General features: G+C 39.2%; 1 protein-coding gene across 1 annotated transcript in view; it reads right to left on the bottom strand.

The window, feature by feature from the left end:
• Positions 1–26,709, bottom strand: part of FAT4 (FAT atypical cadherin 4) — a 131,031-nt gene that overhangs the window by 44,177 nt on the left and 60,145 nt on the right. The window contains exons 2-6 of the mRNA XM_064651482.1: positions 19,413–19,544; positions 15,846–16,107; positions 13,842–14,192; positions 8,689–9,611; positions 7,801–7,975 (exon numbers count right to left, since the gene is read on the bottom strand). Coding sequence (XP_064507552.1) covers positions 7,801–7,975; positions 8,689–9,611; positions 13,842–14,192; positions 15,846–16,107; positions 19,413–19,544 — 1,843 coding nt within the window. The remainder of the gene's footprint in view (positions 1–7,800; positions 7,976–8,688; positions 9,612–13,841; positions 14,193–15,845; positions 16,108–19,412; positions 19,545–26,709) is intronic.

Genomic DNA, 26,709 nt, shown 5'->3' with positions numbered 1-26,709 from the left:
CAACATTACATTGGAATACATTTAATATGCTGTTGAAAGGATGGGACTTGCAGGCACACAGAGGCAGTTTCAAGTCCTCTGGTGTATATATACATTTTCCTATCCTCGTTCTCTTCCTCTGACCAGGAGGAGTTACCTGCAGCTGTTTACCCAGAGAGAGGAAAAAAATGCTGTAGCACTGTTACAGAGCTGGACTTACTGTAAGGAGACACAGACTGAGAACAAAACACATGCAATAAAGCAAAAGTATAGTATATATTTATCACAACTTCAGGCCATTCCACATAATAATCTCTTTTGGCACATACACGTTATCATAAATATCATTTACACATCTGTAGGTGGTAGGTAATATATTCCTGTTCATAATTTTTTCCCAGTGCTGTTTTTGTCTAGTAAATTTTAAAATGTACAAAGGAAAGGTTAGAAGAGTCCTGCTCTGCTTGCTGCCCATGGCGTAAGCTGGATACAGGGATGCTGACATAAGCAGATGGCAGTGAGAGCCTCATGGCTGTCAGGTTTCCTTCTCCTTCCACGAAAAGCACAAGCATTAATCCCAGGTGCCATAAACCCCTTGACACACACTTGTCATCTATTAACATCAAAGGTACAGGTCATCAGAGATGGTGCTCAGAAATGACACACAGGTACTGCAGGTTTCTTAGCCAGAAATGCATTTATTTCCAGAGCAAGAAGTTGCCTTCTACCAAATACATTTCAGAAAAAGAACATTTACAGAAAACGCTGAATATAATGTTCATACCAACACCTAGCAAATGACTGGTTATAACAGTGCAAAGAAGAAATTCTTTCCTATGAGGGCGGTGAGACACTGGCACAGGTTGTCCAGAAAAGTTGCAGATTCCTCATCCCTGGAAGTGTGCAAGGCCAGTTTGGATGGGGCTTGGAGCAACCTGGTCTAGTGGACGGTGTCCCTGCTTGATGAGCTTTAAGGTCCCTTCCAACCCAAACCATTTTATGACCTGTGCCCATGTGGGAGGGTGGGCATAGCCATGTGCTCCACCGAGGCCTCTTGTGAGCCAAGTGAGATTTCAAGAAAGAGGAACTGCAACTTAAAAGAAAGGCAGAGCCATTAAAAAAAATATTTTCTTAAAACCACAAAATTACTCCTCCTTGTTATAAGTTATTGCTGTAAACAAAAAAAAAAAAAACAGAAAAGCTGGCTCCTGCAGGGACTGCTGACTAAGGCAATTTTTGACGGCTTGTGACTCCTGAATATCCCACAGCGAAATTCCTGTAATGCACAATTTTGAATTACGCTTTAAAAACACCCTGTATAAATAGAGAAGATTAACCAGCAGGATAACTCTTCAGACCATATGTGCATGCTTTACTTGTTTTACCCTTGCAATTAAGGCTTCCTGAAATTGTATTTGAAGATTGAGCTAGCAGACTTACAATTTATAAGGTGTAACACTTAATTTAAAAAATGGTTTAAGATCACCAAGACTGGGAAAATCTCAGTATTTCTCAAAGGCTGATAAACTGCACAGCATAACAACTACTCTAGGTATTCTTCTGCAAAAGAGATTACATTCAGTCAAATCATTAGCACCTTCAAAAGGGAATTTCATAGAAAAAAGATGTAGGCAAAAGGACAATAATTTAAAATTAATTTTCATTTAAAAGTTCCAAACTAATCAGAGCAAGAGGGATGAATGAAGAAATAAGAGAGGAAGTGTAACACCCAAAAATTTACAAACAGAAAATCTTTTCTTCTCTGAAAATTTTGATTGTTTACCAAATCCTACATATTAAGCATTATATTCTAGTTTGTCTCCCAAACATGAATAAATGTACCTGAACCTTTTTTTCCAAAGACATATACCTGGTTTTTTTTACCTCCCAAACTAGTTTGTGTTGGTTTAAAAGCTGAAGTTCTATCCATTATTTTAACCTGACTGAAAATCTTTCATTGTTTTCAGTTATTTCAACTTGAGCTGGCCAGCCTGAGCCCTTTGCCAACCTTTCACGTGGATTTAGTCCAGAGACTCTCACTGGACTATTTTGAAAATAGTGATCTAACAATGAAAGTTTAAGACCAAACAGAAGACTAAATCCCTGAAATGGTATTCTGGGGTTGTATTGTGCATCTCATGGGGCAGTTCTCTGAAGGGATGGGCTAAAGTCCTCATCTCCTTTGGGGAGTAAATGTGTCATATCATATAGACATAGATACACTCTCTTCCCTGACAATTACTCTTTAGGGGACATCAGACTGACTTTGACATAAACCCAGTTTTTGGAGCTTTTGCCTTCTAGAGAAAAATTTATCAGTGCTAACAGTTTCTAGGCTCTGTGGTAGGGTAAGACCTTGCTATTAGATTCCCACAACCACAAAATGCCACCCTCAATTCTCCTCTTTCCTGATTTTAGATGACGGTAAGACAACACGAACACTATGAACTCATTGATGAGTGTCGCCATTTCAGTTCTCCCGCTGCACGATTTAGAAATGAATTAAAAAGTCATGCAGAACTACTAAAACAATAGTTTTAGGACCAGTATTAAAAGAGCAAAAATAATAAAACTAGTAAAATAGCAAACCAGTAAAACTAGTCTCAAATAGATAGCACTGACATGAGGAAGAGCTTCCATAAGGACAAGGAAATAAATGGAGCTGGGACAGAACCCAAAATTCATTTTGAAACAGCTGTGCCATAAAACAAGACCATAGAAGAGAGAAATCATTCTGTAAACTGCTAAGCAGCAAGGTAAGCACACATAAGCTTCATCTAGCTCACTGAAGCCTGAAGTGATGGGTATATTTAGGCATTGTACAGACAGCATGGAGGACAGGATACTTCTAACTGAAATTTGTGAGTTGCTTGTTTGTTTTGACAGTACCAAAATTTAACAGGAGCTAAATTAGTTTTAAAAATAATAATCATTCTTTTCAGGCAACATTTTTTTACACTGTAGACTCCATGTTAAGCAGACATACAGTGTCTGCTAAGAAAACAGGATGAGTACAAATGTCTTCAAGCCAGTCACATAAATCTCACATAGTGTTGAGTCTCAAGACTTTCTTAACATTACTAAAAAACACAGCTGTCCTTCAGTTGTCACCCCAAACAGGGAAACATGTTCAAATGTGTTAAAAAACAATACAGTTACATTGTCAGGTTTCATTTGATTTTAGGATTGAAGGGAACCAAAAGCCTAGCTCAGAAGAGAATTCCTGAAAAGGATATAACCTCCCTATTTGGTTGCCCTCCTACATTCTTGAAGGAAAGAATGCATAAGTTGGAGACCAACATTTCCTAAAGAAAAAACATATGGTTGTTTTTCATCCAAGTCAGGGATGTATACAAAGAACAGCTAACTAAATATAATAATCAGTCCACTGATTCATTTCTTTCAGGACTATTTATCTAAATCAGTAAATAGATTATTTAAGAAAATAAAATAAAAAAAAAAACACAGGAACACAGCTTCTAATTAGAAACATCACATTTTGATTTTGGTTATATTGTGGCAACATGCCATTCTGACCAACCAAATCAAGAGATGGTGGCTGCAGTTTATTTAAACAGTAGTCCTGGGCAGGGAGCAGGTTTCCAGATGTGCTATCCACATCCCTGCGATCAATAAATAAAAGGAGGAGGACTGTTGGAATGCTAACATTTGTCCAGAAAATTGCTCAAAGAGTTAAAGACACGGATGATAAAAGCAGCTGCACCAGTTCTTGTCATGCTGCCAGAGTTGAATGTTTACCCAGTGCTGCATCCCCTCCAGATGGGGTGAAAAAAAACCCATAGAAAGTCTCTTTTCCCAACCATTTTGCCATGAAGAAAGGTAGAGCAAAGCAGACCAGATTTATGTGGTAGAAAGAGACCCATGAAGACACATTCAGACAGTTGTGTGTAGGTTTCTTGGTGCTTATATTAGCAGACATTCTGGGGGAGATCTGCAATCCAAACACTACCCTGTTATTCCACAGTCCATCATTTTGCCTGTTGCTATATTTATAATTCATGCACTCTGGTCTTACAGCTTGTGCTGCAAGAGGGGCTCTGAAATAGGATGGCTGAATTTTGGGCTTGAATTATGTTTTATTTGTCGACCAAAGTCACAGGTGTACAGTTCTGGAAGATGCTGAATGCTCCTAGTGATGGAGGCTTTGCACGTCCTCATAAATCCCTGCTGCTTGGAGTAGCAGTCTAGTGTCCAAGACCTAGTAGTAGTGAGAGCAGGGTAGAAGTGCAGAAGTGAGGGAAGAGTGATGATAAAGTCAGGTTGAAATCAGAAACCTTCGTGCAGACTTGTCCTGTGGAAACTGGGCACAAAGCAGGCTGCGTGGCCACAAATCACTGAGCCAAGCGCCAGAAAACGTTTTGTCAGTCTTTTCCCTCCCCCAGGGCAGAGGGAAGACCCTCTGCCGACCCAGGATCTACCCTGAGGACCAGGCGGAGGATTAGCAGGAAAGGCCAAGGAATAGTTGGGCCAGAGCCAGGACAGTGCATATATCATGATTGACTTCTCTGGGCCCGAGGGGAGCTCTTGCTTGGGAAAGCATTTCTTCAACAACTGCCCAAATTTCCATTGCTGGAGCATGTGGTCCCACCAGTGGTCCCCCACCTGACCTGCTCAGCGTGTTTATGAGCAGCTCAGCTCTTAATAACTCAACAATTCTTCTCACATGCCCAGGATGGAGATCTGGGCTCTGAAAGAGCACATCTGTGCATAGTCAAAAAGCGCAAAGATCTCTGAGCCGGTGCAGGCACTGCATCCCATGCAGCCCTTCTGGCTCCACACTTTACCATGTCCTAATCCTTCACTGGCTATTGGACTCAGTGTACCTACTGCCAATACATGCTATAAAACCTATAAGGTGTATTGGACTGACACCTTGAGATAAAAATAATCAAAAATTAAAGATCATCCTTCTTCCATCAACTTCCCCTACACAGTCTAAGGTAGCACTGCAACAACAACAGTCACAACTTGATGAAGTGAAAATAAACACAAGAAATGTAAGAAATCCTTGATTATGGATAAGGAGATCAGGAAGACCACCAAAACTAAGTTGGGAATCCATTAGTTCTTGTGTCTAAAGGTGCTTCTAACTATGTATTGTGACTGCTTCCTGGAAAGAACAGGAAGATTTGGCATAGATCTCTGTAGGAGCAGGATATCATGTTTGAATAGTTTAAACCAGTTAGTGTAGCCTATGAAAATTGAGATGCAGAGCCTAAGAAAGATGGGAAGTGGATTGGACAGACAGAATTTTGCTCTTGATGTGGCACTCAGACTTTTCCACAGTTAACTGCATCTGGATGCGTACCATGATTTTTATCTGTAAAAAACCCCCAAACCTTAAGTATGATGCACCATATATGGCAAGACTGTTGCTTGGGCTGCGAAAGACAACTTGAAAGAATGTTTATTACAGCAAATAAAAGCCAACCTCAAAGTGCAAAGGATAATAACCTTTTACTTGACTCATTTTCAAAGATAATATGGACGTGGAGAATTTCAGACAAGTCTGCTTTCTTCAACAATTTGGCAGGCACAGTCTCCCTACAGAAGAACACTACCTGTTTTGCATTTGTGTTTCTGGATTAATTGTGTCTATGCAAAATCCTTCTTTCTAAGAATTATCAAACCAACACAAACTAAAACACTAAAGAAGTAGTTACATCAGACAAAGAGCTTGACATGCCTATGGGAGTTTCTTTTATAAACATTTAAGAGCCACTCAAGAACATAAATACTCAAAACATTGTTTTTATCCATTTCAAGGTTGTGTCATTGACATCTTTTTGCTAATATGGCAAGAAATACCTCAGTCAATGAAACAGGCACTGAGTAGCAACAGTCAGTGTGGTACCACCTGGATATCTACTGTGTCTATGGCTCATATCCCGCTTCCATGAAATCAAGGTAACTTCTGACATTGACTTCTACTGAAGACTTCTACTTTCCTGTGATGTTTTAGCTTAGATAAATCACAACTAATATAGTTTTCAAGGTATTCTTTGATGGCATGAATTTAGAGGAAGTCTTCAGTGTAATCACAAGATGATAACTAACATTGTTCAGTGGGCTGGTGGAAAACTATCTCAAATCACACCATCTGTGGATTAGTCAGATTGTAAACTTAAGCACATTAGAATTTTAGCCTAAAGTTACTACTGAACAGCTGCTTCTGAACACACTAGTGTTTTTTAACACTGATAGGAGGGTGTAATACCTTGCGAGTTAGCTTTATAAGAACACAGCAAATGTAAAAAAGAAGCACCATACAGTGTTTAATCAGTGTAATATCTACATGTTTAAGCACAGGAACTCATTAAACATGCTGTTGTTCTTGTCAGCCACTTTATGGCAAAGGTCCCATGCACACTTCATGTATTAACATCTCCCCAGAGATCTCCCAACACAACTAAATATTTTCATTTGGGACTGCTGGATTTAACTGCTGGTTAAATCTCCTGGATTTCATATTTTTTTAGGAACCACGGTCTAGGACAAGAGTATGCTCTTGTCAGACTCGTGGCTTATATGTGGTGTGAGTTGTGGGCTAGAGCAGACTTTGCTCCCCTCTCTCTTCCAAGAGGGACAATAATTGTTGGCTGCACGACACCCTTTATCAGTTCAGCCTTTAGGTACACTGTAGGTAGAGTGAATACGTTCTGTACAGTCTTCACTGACTTCTGCCAGCTTGGACTGAGAGAACAAACAGACATCAAGGATCTGCTATCCCTTACAAATCCAGCCACAGCTTCTGAAGGAACATACGGATGTTCAAGCCCAAGCAAGTCCAAGTCACAAGTGAGCATTTTGCGGCTTTAGCATAATGGAAAGCCAGTGCAAAAACCATAAAGCATACAGTATCTCTAGCCAAAGTACAAGACAAATGATATGTCAAGTCCTAAAATTGTGTTTCTGAGCTTCAGCTGAGACTGTGGAATACCTGAGCACTGCTGCAATAGGAAAATATAAACCATAGATACTGTCACTGACACAAGATACTGCACACAGTATGGCAGAAACCAAAACTGTATTCACTTGTCAACAAGTCGGGTTTGGTTCTATTTTTACTATTAGAAAGTAAGAACAAGTTCTGCAGTAAATTAAATCCATCAAACCATGGGAGACTGGAGATCAGTTCAGAATATGATGCAGGATGTCTTTGTTATTAATATTCATACTAAAATCTGAACCCAAAATTTTGTGCTTGGACACCTCGTGTGAAAGTAATTAATTTTTGTAACAAGACTTTACATCCTGTTTTAAAATGAGGGAACTTGGAATACATTTGGCATTGTGGAGCAAACGTAAGACAGGATGCTAAGAAAAGTAGAAAATGAAAATGCTGAAATGTAAGTTCTCATTACTTTTCAGGGGTAAGATTTCAGTAAGATTAACTCAGTAGTCTATAGTTGTTTTCTGACTGTTCATATGATCTCTCTGCTCATTTCTGATGCCAACATTATATTGCTGTTTCTATCGGGTTTTTTGTTGCCATCCATGAGGCTGTTATGACTTAGGCAGGATCACTTACTGCTGCAGGGCAAAAATCAGCCTATCTAAATCTTTACTGAGTACTATTGATAGCAGACAACTGGAGATAAGAATAAAATCCTGATTTCCAGAAACCAAATTCCCTTTGACATCAGGTGAGCCCAGGTCTCCCCACAGAGATCTCCATTCAACTCAGCTATGAATCTCTATCCAGTTAAGTTTCAGACCATCATGAAAACATCTCTTGTCTCCACAGAGTGCAATTTTTTCAACAAGATCTCAGCAGAGGAGACTTTCCGTTTGCCTTACCTGCATCAGCCGCTGTGATCAGTAGCATGTACTGCTCCTTTGCCTCCCGGTCCAGGCTCCGGACCAAGCGCAGCTCTCCACTGCCTGAGAGAGTAAAGGCTCCTTCCTCATTGCCAGCCACCAGCACATAAGTCAGCTTGCTGTTCAGGCCCTGATCATCATCCCTTGCTACAACCTACAAAAGCAATGCAAACAAAAGAAATATGAAGGACTGATGAGCACAGCGTCTGTAAAATTTTATTGGCGTAGAGGAAATATTCTCTTTGATAATAATCCAAATTATCAGAATCCAAATGCTTTAGGTATAAATTAGCTGTAATTGTAAAAAATTACTTAACACGGTGGTGATGGACTTAAAAGAATAGTTTGAAAATACGAAATAGTTGATTACTTATTTTTCTCAAGTAAAACTGTTTCACAGTAAAACTGTGTTGGGGCTCAGTGAAAACCACAGATAACATGGTTTAGGCTGAGCTCCATATGAAAACAAGCACTGCACGTCCTGCTGTCTGAATCCATTTAGTGCTCTCTCAGTGTTTGGCATAGAGCCTCATCCCATGTAGGCAATGATCAGATTGAGAGATTTGTTGCATAAAAGTTGGGAATGAGATGAGAGATAGAGCAAACTCTTAAAGTCTCAGTTAAGGCAGGAGTGTAGGTAGGGAGAACACAAACAGAACTACAAAGCACAATATAAACTTTTGGTAAAAAACCCCCATGCATACAAACGAAAAGGAAGCCAAGGACTGCAAGTTTGATTACAGTCAAGAGGCAACTTTTTAATTGTCTTGCCACTGTTTAATTTTGGAGGAACAACACTGTTCATTAATACCATCTAGGCATGCTATTAATTGTCAGGGATACATATTTATTGCTGAACGTACTCACCTGAAGAATAACTTTCGGGAGCATCTCTAAATTCTCAGCAACATTCACAGAGTAGGGAGAAAGTTCAAACGTGGGGATAAAATCATTGACATCCTTCAGAACAATATTGACTGTTGTAGTGTCAGTCCTTGGGCTGCTCCCACGGTCAGCTGACTGAACAGTCAATGTATAGGAGGGCTTCTTCTCTCTATCCAAAGGCTTGGCAACTGTTATCACCCCCGTCACAGAATCTATACGAAACTCATTATTGGCATCTCCACTCATGATGGCATAACGGACCTGCCCATTTGTCCCTTCATCTCCATCCGTAGCAAACACCTGGATTAAATCCGTCCCTGTCAAAGTATTTTCCTCCACCTCTACTTTATAAAACTTTTGGGCAAAAAGCGGGTTATTGTCATTAATGTCCAGCACTATAACCACCACATCCACAGACGAAGAAAGGGATGGTTGGCCCTTGTCTGTGGCTACCACAGTCAGGGTGTAGTTGGATACAGCTTCTCTGTCGAGCTCCCCGGTCAGCCTCACTTCCCCATCGATAGTGCCAATGCTGAACTTGTTTCCCAGAGGCCGGAGCAGACTGTATTCAATGTAGCTGTTGGGACCACTGTCAGGATCGGTTGCCTGTGCTTTGAACACAACTGTATCTATCGGCGTGTTTTCCGGGACATAGGTCAGCTTAGGGGAGATAAAGGTTGGAGGGCTGTCATTCACATCCAGCAGAATAATTGAAACTTGGGCTGTGCTTGTGTACCTGGAGGCAGCGAGAGGGGCCATGTCGTGGACTTGCACGACAAGGCTGTAGAAAGACTGGCTTTCCCGATCCAAAGGCTGCCTGATGCTCAGCATCCCGCTGTTGTCGATGTCGAACTGCCCCGCGCTGTCCCCAGATGCGATGCTGAAGGACAGCTGAGAGTTGGAGCCTGGTTGAGTAAGGAGAGAAAAAGGTAGATATCATAACTTCATCCCACTGACCTAGACATGAATGTTTCTGGTCTCATTTCCATAGGAAATTTTCCTTCATTTTCCTATGGAAATGAGTACTGTGTGATGGCGTTGACTGTTGAGCCTCCTCATTACCATTTTTGAATCCATCTGCTAATTTCAGCCAAGTGTCACAGTGGAGCAGAAGCCTTTGAAATTATTATTTTCTGATGAGAGTTCAAAAGAGAGAGAGGGAAGGATGTTAATTGGAGAGGCCGCAGAGGGAGTGGTCATCAGGGTTCATCTCTGCATTTCATTCAGCAGGATTGCATGGTGGCACCATGTGTAATTTCCCCCCCCATCTACAATGGTTAGGGATAAAGGGTTTGAAGGCTTTCCTTCGGAAACCAAGACTCAGTAGTTCAGCTGCTCACTGAACATCTGTTTTCCTCGTTTTCCCCAGTTCAACTAAGCAACATTATTATTAATGTAATTATTTCATGAATTCTTCCACTCAATTAAAAAAAGCCACAACCAGAAACTCCCAAGCCTAACTGGAGCAAGCCAAGAATGAATACTGGGGAAAGGTATGCTTCCCATATATGGCATGGTATTCCAAAATATCAGATGAACAGCCCTCATCTCATGATCGAAACATAAGTGGCAATTATGGTCAAGGGAGAGATTTATCATTCCAGTAAGGGAAACACATTCTGAGTCTTGACAAGGCTGTGAAATATCCTTAAATATGCCATACAGGAAACAAACGTGTGTTACTGCTTCAATTCCAGAGTTCACTCTAAACTACTAATTTTTGGGAACATCTAATTGTGAAATTGAGTTTTCTCTCATCTATCTTACTCCTATTTTAATTAATCTCAAAAATTTCTTTTTCTTGCTTTGAGTATTCAGGACTGTGATTTCGGATCAGGAGATTACCAAACCATTACTTACTAATTTATCCCTTAGATTTGCTTTTTCATGCACAGAAACCAAGCTGCCCACTTAAGTAACTGATTGCTGTGCATTTTGTAATTTTTACTCAGAAGCTCTTTTCTCTCTGACTGATTTGCTGTGATAATAAAATTATTCCTGCATGAGATTTATTAATCTCTGCTGTTTATTATGTTCAGATTGGGAAATCTAGTCTTACTTGTCTTTCCCCAGTGGCTACTCTAATTGGCATTTTTCTCTCTCTCTTCTTTTCTTGTAGGAACTTAATTATAATATGAATAGAACCAAACATGAAAGACAAAATATTTGAATGTAATTAAAGAAATTAATACATTTATATGTCAAATATTAGTGTTTTTCCATTACTTTGATCAAATGAAGGATGGTGAAAGTTTAATTCTAGTCTGGTTTTTGTTCAGTTGTATTTTCAAATGACTGAAAATGGATGAAAGTCTTGATTTCAATAAAGTACTTTGTGGCAATTTTTTCAATTTTTTGAGATGGGTGGGATTTTGATCCTACAGAAGAAAATTACTTTTAAAAATACTGTCTTTTTCCCCCCAGTGTTTCCTACAGTGTTTATTCCTATAAAATTTACACTTGCTCTTCTTTATCTCACCTCTGTGAACCTTTTCATTCTCTGTCCTTTATTCTCATAGCTTTCCTTGCTGGTAATGCTTATATATATTAAACTGTGATGCAGAAGTTACCTAAATATCAGTGGAGTCAGGACTGTCACTTAATGAACTATTCTTTTTTTAAACACAGCATGCCAAGTTGGCACTGTGCACCTTGTCCATCCCCCTTTTCAAGGTTTGGAGCTGTTTTTTTCTTAGGGAGAATGCAGGGATATCCTCTTTGCTGAACTTTGGGTTTATTTAATCTGAGGGTTAATCTGATAAAACTCTGAAAGGACAGACATGGAGCCACCAATTTCATGATAATGCTCTTTTAAAGGGTTTTGTTTCTATTTTTATTTATTTACTAATGAGACTAAACAAAAAATCCTACTTCCCCCCTGCCATTCTATAAATACCTGTAGAGATTGTCTGGGAAATGACACAGAGTTTGGCCTACAGGAATATCTTACCATACTTTTTAACAAACAGACAAGCATATCCTTTCTTCTGAGATTTTTCCTGCTAATTCTATGTGGAAAAAAATAAAATCTAAATCATAAAATGAATGTGTTTAAGATAACTGATTTCTTTATTGCTCTGTAAATATCCAAGACCTGTAGCTGATATTTACTATGAATAAGTATATGAAACAGTCCAAGCAGAGATAAACAGCTACTGTTTCCCAAGGGGTGTGTTGAACAAGAAAATGAAAATTGGACCTGTTTCACTATCACCATGTTTCTGTCTTTTATCAGTGTTTATCCTAAAACAACAGGCATATCTCATTATAAAACAATGCATTTTCAGAGCTCCTTCAAACTATGGGATCATGTAACATAAATAATCAACAAAATTATAGTTCTATTGAGTGCATTATCAGTGAGTCACAGGGGGAAGAGTATAATGCTAGCTATTTCTGTACTCTAGATTAATATAAGACAACACAAGATAACAAGTTTGGGCTTGAAACAGAAACAATAGATCATAACATTTGCTGAAGTTACAGTCTTATGGGAGAACTCAAACTGGCACGCTCTTGGAATGATATTTCTGCCCTATTAATTTTAAATCCAGCCAGTTAGAAAAGTAAGTGTGCCAAAAAATATATAAGGCAAGACATCTGACTTCTCATTGCATTGCTCCTCATATGCTCATTTGCCTCCCTGATAATTGAGTGTATGATGAATGTAAAATGATATGTCAGTGCTATTCACGGCGTGCAGATGGAAATTAATGTATGAGGTGCAAGAGAAAAGGAAAACAGACCCATAATGGTGAGGTGAAATTAACTTCCAAAAAGATCTGAAACGAAGCCTTGCACTCCTAATGGGAGAATAAGAAATAAAGGAGGAGATAGACACAAATCCATTTATCTCCAGGTCTGAAGGAACAATCCCTTCCCTGGTATGCATGATGCAAGTACAAGTTCCTCCTCCAACTTATGATTAGTTTACATAAAATAAAAGCTTTAATGAGAGTGGTGAGAGATCCATGCAAGAATAGCCAGTATCACCAAGGTATAATTTCTGACTTGTTGGCTTATCTCATGGAATCTCTTCTCGCTCACTTGCTCAGCTTGATCTCAAAACCAGTTGCACAATTTTTACCACGGAAAGTTCTATCTATCAGCACAAAATTTATCTCCCCACAAAAATGTTTGAGTTCAGCAACTCAGCATTTCCTGAAAAAAACAGTTTTATTGAATAATCTTGACTGGCTCAGTCATTTCACGTGCACAAATTCCTCAAAGCACGTAGGTGCTTTGTGCCTGAAGCACATTTCAGCGCAAGACACTTCCATGGGCTTTGTTGAGCCCTGTCAAGCTGAGAGGGGACAAGGTTGCTCAACGTGTCACAAAAATAACCTTCACCTGTAAAGTCACCATGAGGGTTATGAACAGTTTTGTATTAAGTCACACTGACTAATGTCTGTGGACACTTCAGAAAATGCAGTACTCTATGGAATGATGTTTATGGTCACGTTCTATAATCATTCTTGCTTGGGCACAAACTGGCAAAATGGTTAAGCCAGCTATAAAGATTGTACCTTTTACACCCCAACACATTAACACCTTCTAGATGCAATAAATAATCCTATGATTAAAGCTTATTTTAATGAGAAATTTTCCCATAATCTCTTTTAATCAGATTTTTAACCTCCAGTATCAACACCCTGTAGATGTCATTTCTCTTCACAATACACTTAAAATTTACAAGACATTCAAGATGACTTCAGATAACACCTCATATTATCACAAGGTTATTTAGAATATATTATAAACTTTCAGAAGAGAAGTCTACAGGAAATCTTATGTCTAATTTAAATGTGCAACACAAACATCAGGGGAGAAATTATTCTGTTCAACAGCTGTAACATTCTCTAAGTGAAATACAGCTCTGCAGAAGCAGTTAAAAAGCAGTATTTGAATGTATTTTTAATTTATCATAAAAAAAGTTAAGGAAGAAACCACCCACTTACACTTAATATAAAATATGAGAAAAATAATTTCTTTTTATACAGTACACTGTGAATTTAAGCATATGACAGAAACCTAAGGGTAGCCCTAAGCTCCCCTTTCAAACAAGTCTTCTAATACATTCCTAAGGTGAAACACGTGTTTATCATCAGAGATACAGAACATGAGGAAAATCCTACCATCATCCGCATCGGTGACACTGAAGTTGAGGATAGCGGAGCCTGGGGACAGGTTCTCCATCACAGATGTGCTGTATGAGGCCATGCTGAACACCGGCGGGTTGTCGTTGATGTCCAGGATGTTGAAGTACACTCGGATGGCTGTGAATTGGCCTCCCCCATCCTCTGCGCGGACGGTAAGGATGTAGTACTGCTGTGCTTCGTAGTCCAGCGCACGAGTCAGGTTGAAGACCCCAGTGACAGGATTGAGGAAGAAGATGCCCTCTTCATCATCCTCACTTACGGTGTACGTGATCTCCCCATTGACACCGGAGTCGTCGTCAGTGGCTAGAATGGCTGCCACTAAGGAACCTGCACGGCACGACAGGACAGCACCATCAGGCACTTTGGGGCAGTAAGAGCCAGCTCATCATCAAGCATGAGAGGCATCCTCCAGTAGAAATTCTTGCTTTAAAGGTCTACTAAAAAATCCCCAAGAAATGCCCAGGGACGTTTGCTTTTATCTTTAAATGGTATCAACTGGGGCAAAAATACCTTTTCTCCTGATAGGTATTGTCTTTCTAGGACTCAAAGGACCTTCTCATTCCTCTGAAACCTTCTAGATATTTCTTTCTAAATGCAGAAACTTAGATGTCAGTGCATACCACATATCCCAGCTCTACATTTAAGTAGTGCCTTCGCAGGGTAACTGTGGTTAGAAAACTAGAAACCTTATAGGGGTTCATTCTTTGCTGTTTTCTGAAATTCAACTCCTTGTGAATCTGTGCCATTGTTTTCATTTCTGCATAGCTGCCCTTGTACGACTGACTAAAGTTTGGAAATCAAGTGTCACGTTTTAGTATTTCGAACACTAATTATAATTAAGATCAGCTCATTTCCAAGAAAATCAATAATTTAATTTCTTTTCTGTGGAACCAGATGAACTATGTGCGTTACAGCACAGTAAGCTATTTTTGAGCAATGTGATAATGAAAACTTCTTGTATCATTAGAATGAAGAATAGTGCTACAACCCCCTTTAATCCACCTGGATATGCTGGTATCATTGACACCCATTTCATAACCTCAAGCTTTAATGTTTCTTTAACTGCAAGGGGAACAGGGATTACTGTCTGGGATAGAGATAGGAAACTCCAAGGGTTCCTCTCTCTATTCCAGAGCTATCCAAGGGCTCATGGTCCTTCCCCTTTGGGTGAGCCTACTCTGGGACTGCTGGAGAATGGAACAGGAGAAGATGAAGTACTTCAAGTACAAAATCAGCCTATTTCTTCTTTTGCCATCCACGACTGCTAAGCTGGGTATAAGGCACTAATGTACACCCCATACACGATTAACGAGAGGAGCCTCATCTTAATGTGGAGGGAATTAGGATTGCCTATTCCAGGGTCGTTCCTGCTGAAAGAGACCAAGACTCAAGACTCAGCAACAAGAGAAAAGAGGATGGCTGAGGATCTACAACCAAACCACCTCGTGCTACACAGACGTCTCAGTTACTTCCAGATCAGATTCCTGAGGCACAGCTGATTGCATTGTAATCCTTAAATGCAAACCACCATCAAATTTTGGGACAGGGACTGTGGGGCAGAGTGGAAAAGTTGGAGGCATAAGGGTAATCTTGGTTGTTCCAAACTGAGACTCCTATGCCTATGAAAGCCTTAATAAAAGCTGGAAAGCTATCACCATGTCATTTGCATCTCCTTTGTTTATTCATATTTTAAAATAAGCTTCTAAGATGTTGCAGTTACTAATACTGGCAGATACCGCTTTTGTATTAGCAGTCTGTATAAAATCTTGGAAATATAAATAGAGTACTTTTGTTGCAAGTAATAATCATTTCTCATCTGGAGACATGTAATAGAGCACAGTTTTTGAAAGCTTTATTTGATGTAAATATATTCTAGCTTACAACCCAACTTTTAAGCATCAAAACACTCTTGCATATGAAACGAGCTTTAAAAGGAAACAACTGAAGAGGTCAGTGATCATATTTCCATTTCCTATTTACCTGGAGTGGCATCTTCTGGGATGTCAAAGGAATACACTGGCTTGGAGAATTTGGGGATGTGGTCATTGACGTCGCTAACAGTGATGTTTATCCTCATGTCTGAGGACTGCAGGCCGTCATCGGCACGGACCAGCAGGGAGTACTTGGAGCGGCGCTCGCGGTCCAGGCGCTTGGTGGCGATCAGCTCTCCTGACTCGGGGTCAATGTGGAAGCTGTCATCCGCACCACTGATAATAGTGTACGTCACCAGGGCATTGGCTCCCTAAGGAAAAACAGAAGTGGTCAAATCAAGTTATTCGCCAGGAAAACCACATCATAACTTTCAGTAAGACAAGAATCATTCCAGTAACTGCACTTGGCGAATATTTTTCAGAATGGTTTCCTTTAATAAAGAGCCTTCCTGCCCAGTCCCTGTTTCAGTCCCACAGTAAAGACACATATGTTCACAGTTTTTATTTATGAGATGTGAACTGATGAGATTGCCCAGATATTTTTTGCTCCACTTTTCATTAAAGGATCGCATCCAATCAGTACCACAAAGATCTGATATCTGTTTTAATTTCAAGCCAGCATCACCGAGCAGTGTAACATCTTAACAAGGATCAATGTTTATTCTTGTTTTATGTTCGAAGGTTAAATTAAATCCCTGGTAGTGGGATCAGCTCTGCATTTCTTGCTCTCTGGAGGCGAGATGGAGAAGGCAGGAGAGGGAGGACCTGGGGCAGCCATGCAGCAGTTCCCCCAGCCAGCACATGGCAAGAGCTGCAGCTCCCAGTCAGGAAACACTCATGAGGGCTGTGCTTGCAGCAGCCCCTCAAAGGTCAGTTTCTGCAAGGAAATACATTTACCCCTGTAAATAAAAAGCCCCCAAGTGACAAATCATGTGTCATTAAAATCACACTTCTGATCTTTTGGGTTGTGCTGGAAGCCAAAAGCTTTTGGGTCAAAAAACCTCACTCGTCCTTGGAAAAAAAAGGATTCATGTGGACTTTGATCATTTTGGTTGAAAGGAAAATTAGGGAAAAATAATGTTATGTAGAAAAATGTCATGTTCTTTTTTTTCCAAGACAGGCTTAAGGGCTCTAAAGCTGGTGACATGTAACATGGGATACACGTACCTATAGTCTGCGTGCTGCTGATGCCTGACAATGTGCTTTGGTGGGTGAGCAGATATTTACCGTGCCCTCCTCTGGTGCCAGGCCAGAGCTAAAGGTGTCACAGCTGAAACCTGCTGCTGGCACAAAAGTGGCACTTCTGAGTTGAACAACAGATCAAAGAGATCAGGGAGAGAGAAATTCTATAACTGTTCCAAATGCTCTTGCCTAAAAAAGCAAATTAACAGAGATAAACACCTGCTCGTATTTGTGAGAGGAGAGACAAGTGTTAGTTACCTGACCTTACCAGACTGCCAAACTTTCTCTCTGGGGTGTTGTTTCAAAGAGTTGGACTGAGCTAACTGATAAAATGAAATTTAGAAAGAAAACAGGCTTGTACAGGTGTCCAGCCCTGACGAGCTGCATGCAGCACTTCAGCTGTGTGCTCAGGTGTACGTAGGGGATGTCACACGCTTTCCTCCAATTGTGTGGCTCAGCAAAAACATCTGATCAGAATTTCAGATTTCAGGTCAGAGGTGACCACATTCTTCACCCCTTGTTTGACCAGCCAGAGTCCTTCTAAGAGAGTGCAGCTATAACCACAGCCACCTGCAATACTGGTTTATACACAACCTAGGTGAGAAGCAAAACAAAACACAGATATGTAAAACCTACTAAAAAGCTGTAGAGAAATTTCCTATCAACAAGTGACTTTAAAAAGTGTTAGAAGCTACCGGAATTGTTAAAGCTTTTGGTATCACTTAGCACCTAAAGAATGTCTTTATGTCTTTTCTTGGATCTCTATGATGCCCTTATAGCAGACAAGGATCTGAAATTTGCTGCCTTTATACTATCATTATAAAATATTACTAAGAGATGTTCTTGTACACCTCTCAGCCATGTAAGGGTTCTGACATCCTTTGGAAGTGAAATCTTTGATTCTGAAAGTGTGAATGTCATGTGAATGTCTGAAAGCGTAATGTCGCAGGAAGATGATATGAAAAACAAAGAGCATTCACTGTGCCCTCAGCTTTAGAGAAGGAGGGAAAAAAGGCAAGTATCTTGACCCCAAACTGCACACAGCTAAGAAAACTTCAGCTCTTCATAATGAGTTTGAGTTACAAATGTTCTGGTAGGGAAACTGAAATCCTTCCTTTTTATAGAAAAGACTGACTAGTTTCTCTCTGAGGTAACAAATCGCTTCCCACTGGACGGAGTGCTTCAGGATGGATAATACATGAGACACAATCTAGGAATTGTCAAAAAGAGGCTGGAGCATTGCTAAAATCTTAGATATACTTGCCATACCATACCAGAGAGTGGTAGTTGAATATTTATTTCTTCCTAAAATAAATACAAACAGCTAGAATTTTTGTTACAGATGTGCATCTTTCCAAAATCCTGGGTTTTGTCTGTATATAAGGCTACTCTGAGAAAATAAGGGGAAGAACAAAAAATTCATGATCACATTTGTACCATTCCTATGGGTGTTCCAGTGGTTCCCTCTGCAGTAGTAAGATTAAGTACACCAATTAACAATCACAGGAAGACTAACCAAGCTAACACAAAAAAGGGCAGGAATAAAATTCTCTTGAGGAGGTTGAATTACCCTATTATTTGAATGCAAGAACTGCTCATTGTTGTCAAGTGTAACCCTGTACTTTAATGACAACACAAACTTCTTTGCATGTTCACATTGACTTTTTAGTTCTTTTCCTTGTGGAAAGAATCAGCTGAAATAAATGAAAACAATATCATTAACATTTTCATAACTTACTTTCTAAAATACATGAATGCATCAATAGCACTGTAGTTTCTTAATAGCACCTTAGTTTTGCAGTGCCTTCACAGTAATGAATCTAACTGGGTAAAACTATTTTGCAAAGAGGTTCACATATGGGGCACATATTTTAGCATTATTTCACTTCCTCTCTTTTTGGTAAAATAAAACCTTCTTTAGGAAAGGAAAGCAGGCATTACCAAAAGTTTTCTTGTTCTCCAAGGCTTGTCTCACATTAATTTTATTGCACACCTTGAAACTGGGCTCAACTACAACATTTTGGCTTCAAAGTTAGTTTAGATCTCAAGTTGTGGTCTTAAACTGAGCATCAGTAACTCTTTATCACACACTGGGCAGTTGAGCACCTTCGCCACATCACTGGGTACTGTGTGTGATGAGACTTGTAACAACACCATCTAAACCCAAAACGTGGGGCAGGTTTTGGCATTGAGATGTTAGGAAAACGTTAACTCATTATATACAAACCAGTGAGCAGCCTTCAAGTAACAGAGTAGTTGTCTCACTGGCTCGTGTGGTTTTGCCTCTGTGTGACTCCATGATACTGAACAGAGTTTGGTGAATGACTGCAATGATTCCTGAGGCAAAGCTCTCACAAAGAGATGAAGTGAACAGGTAAAAACGTATTTCCAGCAATTTTAGTACCAATATTCAAATACGAAACCATGCTCCTACCTCATCAGCATCCATGGCTGTCAGCTGCAATATTTTAGATCCATCTCCTATATTCTCTTCTACAGTCAGATCGAGCATATCTGTGGGGAATACTGGTGGGTTGTCATTGATATCCTGAAGTGTTATTTCAACCTGTAAAAAGCAGGAATCAGAAAAAAGCTGTGTGAGCCCTAAGTGCTGATTGGACCTGAATGTTACAAATCACGTAATTCAGAAAGAAATTAGGTAAATTGTTCTTAATCACGTGAATTAGCGCATTCCCAAATCACACCAACAACAGGAAAAGCCCCTCCAGATATTAAAATTCCACGTTGTTATAAAATACTCATAGGAAAGCCTCTAACATAAATAAAGTTAATTTGACTTGTTGATAGCAACTGATTTTAAATGGTCCTCGTCTAGTTTATATTGGAAAAGATCCACTGATAGACTGTCATTGTAATCCTCAAAGTCGGCCCCTGGAGAGTAGCTGCCAAGTGCCGGGGCAGGAGATCGCTCAACCATTAAATGCTGCCTGACATAAAGATGAGGTGGTGTAAAATTCTCTCTGAAATGTTTATATATTGGCAACTCTCTGTTCCGAGAGAGGAAAAAACACCCTTGCACTTAATATATTTTATAAAAAATAATCTGTTTTTCTCTCTCTCTCAAAGCTCTCCCCTAATTGCAAACATAAACGTTACTTTAGAAGCACCCACAAGCATCTACTCTCCTTGCCTATCCACAGCTCAACTAATGTTCTTTTCACATGCCATATTTGTGTGCTTTTCCAAATAATATTGATGGTTCCTGAAAGGTTGTTGTGTGATCATTATTCCTAGTTTTTCATAAGCAAGATTGCTGTCCTGTTGATGCTAATTTAAAAAGATGCAGAGCTATGTATTCCTGTGTTACTGGGTATGGAACGTAATATTCCGAAATAGAAAAAGAAGACACAGCTGTTTTACATTTACCATAAAAAAAAAAAAAAGGCTTGTTTTGGACCCAAAATACTGAACCAAACTCTGAAGACCCTCTAAGGAGAAAAGGGCTAGATGAAGGAACTCTTACCAAGGAACAGAGAAAGGTAGAGAGAGAGCTGTTGCACAGGAAGGGAGGCAAAGGGATGGATGACTTAAAGATACCTAGACTGACAGACAGAATATTATTTCCACTTCAGTATCTGCCATGCTGTTATACACAAGGGTTCTCCCTGCACTTAGTTGAAAATAGATGTGTTGGGCTGCTCTGGATACAACCAACACAGACATTTTTGGTGATCTGAAGTCTAGGATTCTATTATTTCTAGTCCCCTGTCTTAATATTTTCTTTTTTTTTCTGTTTTCATACAGACCACCAGTTGCCAAGACATTCTGACTTGATCACCAAAGACAAGCACTTCAGTGACAGAGTCTTGGCCGTCCCTGCAGAACAACTGAGTCACCTGGTCTCACTTGCAGCATCTCTCCCCAAGCACCTAGTGGCTGCTCACCAAGGTATTGGTTCTCTGTGGGCTTCCTGAAACCACATTCCAAAGGATGCTCCATCTTTGGTTGTCCCAAAGGCAAACATTTTAGAAAGTCTCACACCAGAGCTAGACTTTGTGACAGAACAGGTTTGTTGTGTTGTACTGCTGTCTGTCATCAAAGATACTGAAAATCTAAATTGCTGTAGACACATAAATATTCTGAGGGTGTATTTGATCCTAGCATATCAGTCTCTTTTGCCTCAGAGGAAGTTTTGAAGGCAGAGAAGGCTACAAGGAGCTCAGCTATTTCCCTGATAAGCACTTTTGCACCAACAGAATTTCTTCAGAGGGATAGAGAGCTTTAGACTATTGAGAACACATACTGGTTTGTGGTCAGTATATACACCACATAAGGAGACACATTCCACCTGGGGATCTAAGCCAATCTGTCACCTCAAGTAAGCAAGCCTTTTTTCTTTTAATTAATGTTTAATTTTTTTTTTTCAGTCTGTATTCAGTATTTATGCCCACAGTTGGCTACCGTTACTGTCGGCTTGTCAGAACTTTCCCACAGCATTACAAAGAACTATCTTTAAAAACAGAGATATAATGTTAGTATAATATTAATATTATAGCTATATGTGCTGGAAGTGGAGACAAAACAGTGGTCTTTTATAGAAGGTCATTATTTATTTATCCCATGTTTAATCCCTTTGACCATTCACAAATGGTACAAAAAACAATTCATGGCCTGAGACAGATTAACCTAGAAGGTTTTATCATTAACTTTAAAGGAGCACTGACCAGAGCATCACAAGCAATGACTGACAACTAACTAATGAGACACAAACTTTCAGGGAATAAACCAGCCTAGGTTGGTTTTCAAGGAGACTCCTGCATCTGGGTGACAATGAATCAGAGAAATGGGAGAGGTGTGGTAGAAATTAATGACAGACGAAGGATTATGCCAGCTCTCCTTGCCAAGAGGGTCCTGCCCCATAAACTGGCACAGCACACTCTGCCTGCTGTCATCCTTAAAGAACAGCATTTCCTCAGATAGGGTTTCAAGGTAAAGCAGCTGCACAGCTCTGTAATTTATTTATTCATACCATACATGTCATTCACAGCTAATGTTTCAGCTGCGGGTGACATTTCAGCACCAGAACCCATTTTCACGATGAGAGATCACCCGTTGTACAAATCATATGAAAAATATATGACAACTTCTGGGGGGTTTGGGATGGGAGCTGTGCATTGCCTACAGCCTGCATAATGTAGAATAGTGAGAATCCAAGGATACAGATGGCTAAGGGTTGTGGGACAAATAAATTAATTATAAAATCAGATTCCAGAGAACTGAAAAAAAAGGAGAAGAATAATAGAGCTAATTTTATTCTGAAAAATCAGTTCACAAGTAAACAAAGACACTGTATTTTATACTGAAGATGTGCTTTAGATGGTGGAAAAATAAGGAATTCTCAAATAAGGAAGAGACATTTTTAGAAAAGACCACAACTTCTTTAAAGATCATTTACACCACGATTTACTATTTATCCACAGGGCTTAGATAATGTGTATTGCTCCATAATTCCTCATTGGCTAAGTCTAATTATCCGTGTTTAAAGCTATCTTTTTACTTCTATTATAATTTACTACTTCAACTTACACACAGTACTGCAAAAACTAAGAATTAAAATCCTTGGATGCACTTGTTTGCAGAAATTTCACTTAAGTAATCACAGAATGGTTTGGGTTGGAAGGGACCTTAAAGATCATCTTGTTCCAACTCCCTGCCATGGAGAGGGACACCTTCCACTAGACCAAGTTGCTCAGGGCCCAATCCAACCTGGCCCAATGCATTTATGAAAAAGATTTGAGAAAAATCTTCACATTTTCCCCAAAACAAGAGTCCACTAAGCTTCATTTCAGAAAATACACATCCTGAGTGAGATTGGATGTAAAGTGAATGTCCAGTCTTATGTCTAGGAGTTAAAAAATTAATTTAACTTTGAAATTATTTCAGAAGTTCTGACACCAAGCAGAGGCCCATAGGAGAACCACAACCACAAAGTCTTTTATGCCACAGGGCACCGGAAGATTGCAGCATATCTTATCACATCTTCAACAGGGAAGAAAAAAAAGTCCACAAAGCTTTAATCAAAGACCTAAACTAAACCTCTTCCCAACTAACTTCTTCTTTCTAATCCCATACTACATTTGCCTAAAGATATCAATGTGTGTCATTTGGATTTCTGAAATATATGGTTTGATTAATATCATATGCTACCCATTAATAGTTATGTTCAATCCTGTCTTGGTCTTAATGAATGCAAGACAAGGTGGTCATGACAGTATTACCTGTTTGTACCACAGGAATCATGTTCAAAAGGGTCTACAGATCACGTGCTATGCTCTCAGCTTGCACTGATGGCAAACCAACAACAACAAGTATAAGAATAAATATTTAGGAAACCAAAGGCCTCAAAACCTCAAATACACCACAGGAAAAAAGACAAAGAGAGCTGAAGAGAGTTGTCCAAGCCTTGGAAGGAAGGAACCATCATCTGCCAGTGCCTATAGAACTGTAGGAAGCAACAGGCCCAGGCTACACCAAAAGTGATAATCATCACCTCCTTCTCCAAATCTATCCAACATGGGGAATAATCTTGCCTGACCTCAAACCCAGCAGTCAATGCAACTCTAGGATACCAATCAGAGACACAAACCAGTCACCTGAGCCACTCACCTTGGACTACTCAAAGTACTGTACTATGGACAGACTCCAGAAAAAAATTCTGCAACTTTCCGTCTGACAAATTCTCAATTTCCATTTATATCAACAGCATCTTTAAAATAGGACCCAAAAGTTCTTACTGCCACTCAAAGGACTCAAATAGAATAAAATACAGCAGCAGCAAAGGTAGTGAAGAGTGTTTGCACCTTTTTAATTCTCTAACTTGCTCTCTCCAGTGGTCCATGAACTGATGGGGGCTTTGCTCCTCTGAACAGCCTTGAATTTCTGCAGAAGCCATGGGAACATACATAGTTACAGACCCTTCTAAATCTGTTAACACTATGATGGAAAAAATATTAATAGATTCAAAATATTGCCTTGGTTTGTTTCTTCAATGGAAAATGAAAAAATCAGAAAGCTTCGTTCTATCCACATGCATGTAAATCTCCAAAAATTATCCTAATTTTGTACAAATTCTAGTATAGGGCTTTTCTTTCACACATTTAATGAATCTAGAAAAATGACTGAAAATTAAAGCTTTCCTTCACAGTTCATTCTTCAGAAAAATACATGTTGCTTATTAACTAAGCCTCATAAAATAAATACAATAATTTTACATATCCATTTCTAAGCAAACTCTCTTTGGGTGGGTTTTTTCATTTGTTTGTGTGCTTGTTTAATGTTTGATTCCAGCTATATAAAACTAAGATGCAAAAACACGGACATACAACAAACCACAGAGATCAGCAATAGAAAGTCAAAACAATACCATAAATTTCCCCGTGTGTGAATGAAATTTCTCCTTCACAGGCTTAATAACATCCTTACAATAATGCTGTGTCCCTGCCACTCTTACAGATGGCCAACCTATGCTGCAGCCTGTTGTCACAGACATTTTCAAAGCAGAGGAAGTATTAATTACCTTGATCTTATTAGGATTCTTATTTGCTGCTCAAATTAGCCTCTTGTGGCTTTTTTTCCTCCACAAACAAATTCAGAACAGATTGAGGCAGGGCAGCACTCATCTCAAACAGTTCTGCCTCAATTTAACTGTAGATGTAAGAAAAGTAGTTCTTTTCTCCATTCAGACAAACCTCAAGTCTTAACAGATACAAGGAATCACACCAAAACCTCAACTGTTAAAGCACACCGATCTATTTAAGCATTTAGAGGACACAAACCTCAACACAGGAAGTCACTGGGAAACTCACTGTTCTATCAAAATGTTGCCTTTACTTTGAAGAAAGTAGAAAATACTCTCCTTGAATTAATTGATAGCACTTACGAGGAGTGTCTGTGAAAGGGACTCTTTCATCTCATCACATAGAGTGATGCTGCAGTGTAAAGTATTTGATAGCTTCATCCTTTGCACATGGTTCTGAAAACAATTAATTCTATGCAGGCAAGGAGAAATTCCATTATGACAGAAATAAAAAAAAGTATTTTTTGGGTTAACCAATGAGTTGCATTTGAATAAACTATTCTTAAGCTTATTCAAAACAATTTGTTGAATTAAGTTGCTAGAAGATGAAGTGTCACCTCTTAGAGCAAAAACACCAATCCACGTCAGAAATACTTGTATGCCAGATAATTGGTCCTGAACAGGCTAGACAAATTCCATGCTCAACATAAAAAGCTTAAAATGAGAGTTTTATTCTGGAACAAGAAATTATTTTAGTGACCAAAGTTACTGGGTTTATGAGCTACCAAAGTATGTAAAATAAAACATCGCACTGGAAGGTACTGTGCCAAATTCTATCCAAACATAACACCTTTTATAAACCAATGGGCTCATTTGGCCAGAACTTATCCTTCTGCTTTATTACAGTTAATAACATTTAATTTCCTTTTATTTCAAGGTGAGGAGGCCTTACAGACAGAATACTTTTCTGAAGTTCTTCTATCTATTGAATGAAAATGAGGGAAGAAAAAGGATGACACAGGAAACATGAGTGAGCTCATGTGGCAGCAGCAAGTTTCCCTGGGAGTCCCAAAACGCAAGCAGTAATTCTTGCTTGGGGCCACCCCATCCATGGTACACATTCAGTCTGAGATCTATAGATAGAGCACAATCTAAGAAGAAAAGAACTCCCAGATGTCTCCCATGTTCGACACTTCTTCAAACAGTATTTGATTAAAGATTAAACAGAGCGGAAAGGCAACAGCTTTTCTTTCAATTTATATGTCGTTGAGTCATTCTTCTTCCCTTTGCTTGCTGCCCTGATGTTCACTGCCTCTCTCAAGAGACACCATCTAACAATCTCCAGGCAGCATGATCACACATCACCCTGAAGACTTTTGTTCATGCTTAAGTCATTCTATGATCCTTCATCTTAAAAAAATTATGGAGCTTATTCGTCTTTGCTGGAGATCATGGCAGTGTATTATCAATATGAACAGAATAAAAGTGAAAGGATTTTATTTCCTCCTCCCTTGATAAATACTCTAAGTAATATCATTCAGGATGATAAAAGGATAGAAATCAACTATTAATTTATCCCGTCCATGTAACTGACTGAATAACCTGGCCAACACTAGTAATTTTATTTCCTGCCTCCATCACTTCAGCCTTTTTCTTCATTAAGCAAACAATGCTTCACTAATCCTGAAAAATACACATGTGTAGATTCCTTTTTTTATTGATGTGAGTAATCACACTGGCTACTCACATCAGTGAACTTATGGTTATACTAAGTGCTTGAGGACTAGTGCATGCGTGCTTCTTCCAAACTGTAAGGTCAAGGAAAAGGAAAGATTTAGCATCCGAGTACACTGCATTTCTGAAAGTGCATTTCCAGAAAGAAAAGAAGAAAAATCCTCTTTAAAAAAAAAAAAATTATATATATATATATTCCTAAAAAATAAAATTTCTAATAATGATAAAACCCCATAGGCTATCTTGAATCAGTTTCCCACCTTGCTCTGAAATACTGGGAAACAGTAAGTGTGAGGGGGGAAAAAAATTATATTTTAAAATTACTTAAATACCCAATAACAGCAGAGCTCAGGAAGGTGAAAAAACCTGAATTACAGATCCCTGCGCATTTACAATTTCCACAACAAGATGGAAAGCCCATTTATAAAGAAAATGTCTTGGGACAAGGCAATAGCTTTTG

This window comes from Pseudopipra pipra, chromosome 4 (assembly GCF_036250125.1).
Source record: "Pseudopipra pipra isolate bDixPip1 chromosome 4, bDixPip1.hap1, whole genome shotgun sequence".
NCBI lineage: Eukaryota > Metazoa > Chordata > Aves > Passeriformes > Pipridae > Pseudopipra > Pseudopipra pipra.
The sequence above is the reverse complement of the archived record's forward strand: the minus strand, read 5'-3'. Positions and strand labels throughout refer to the sequence as shown.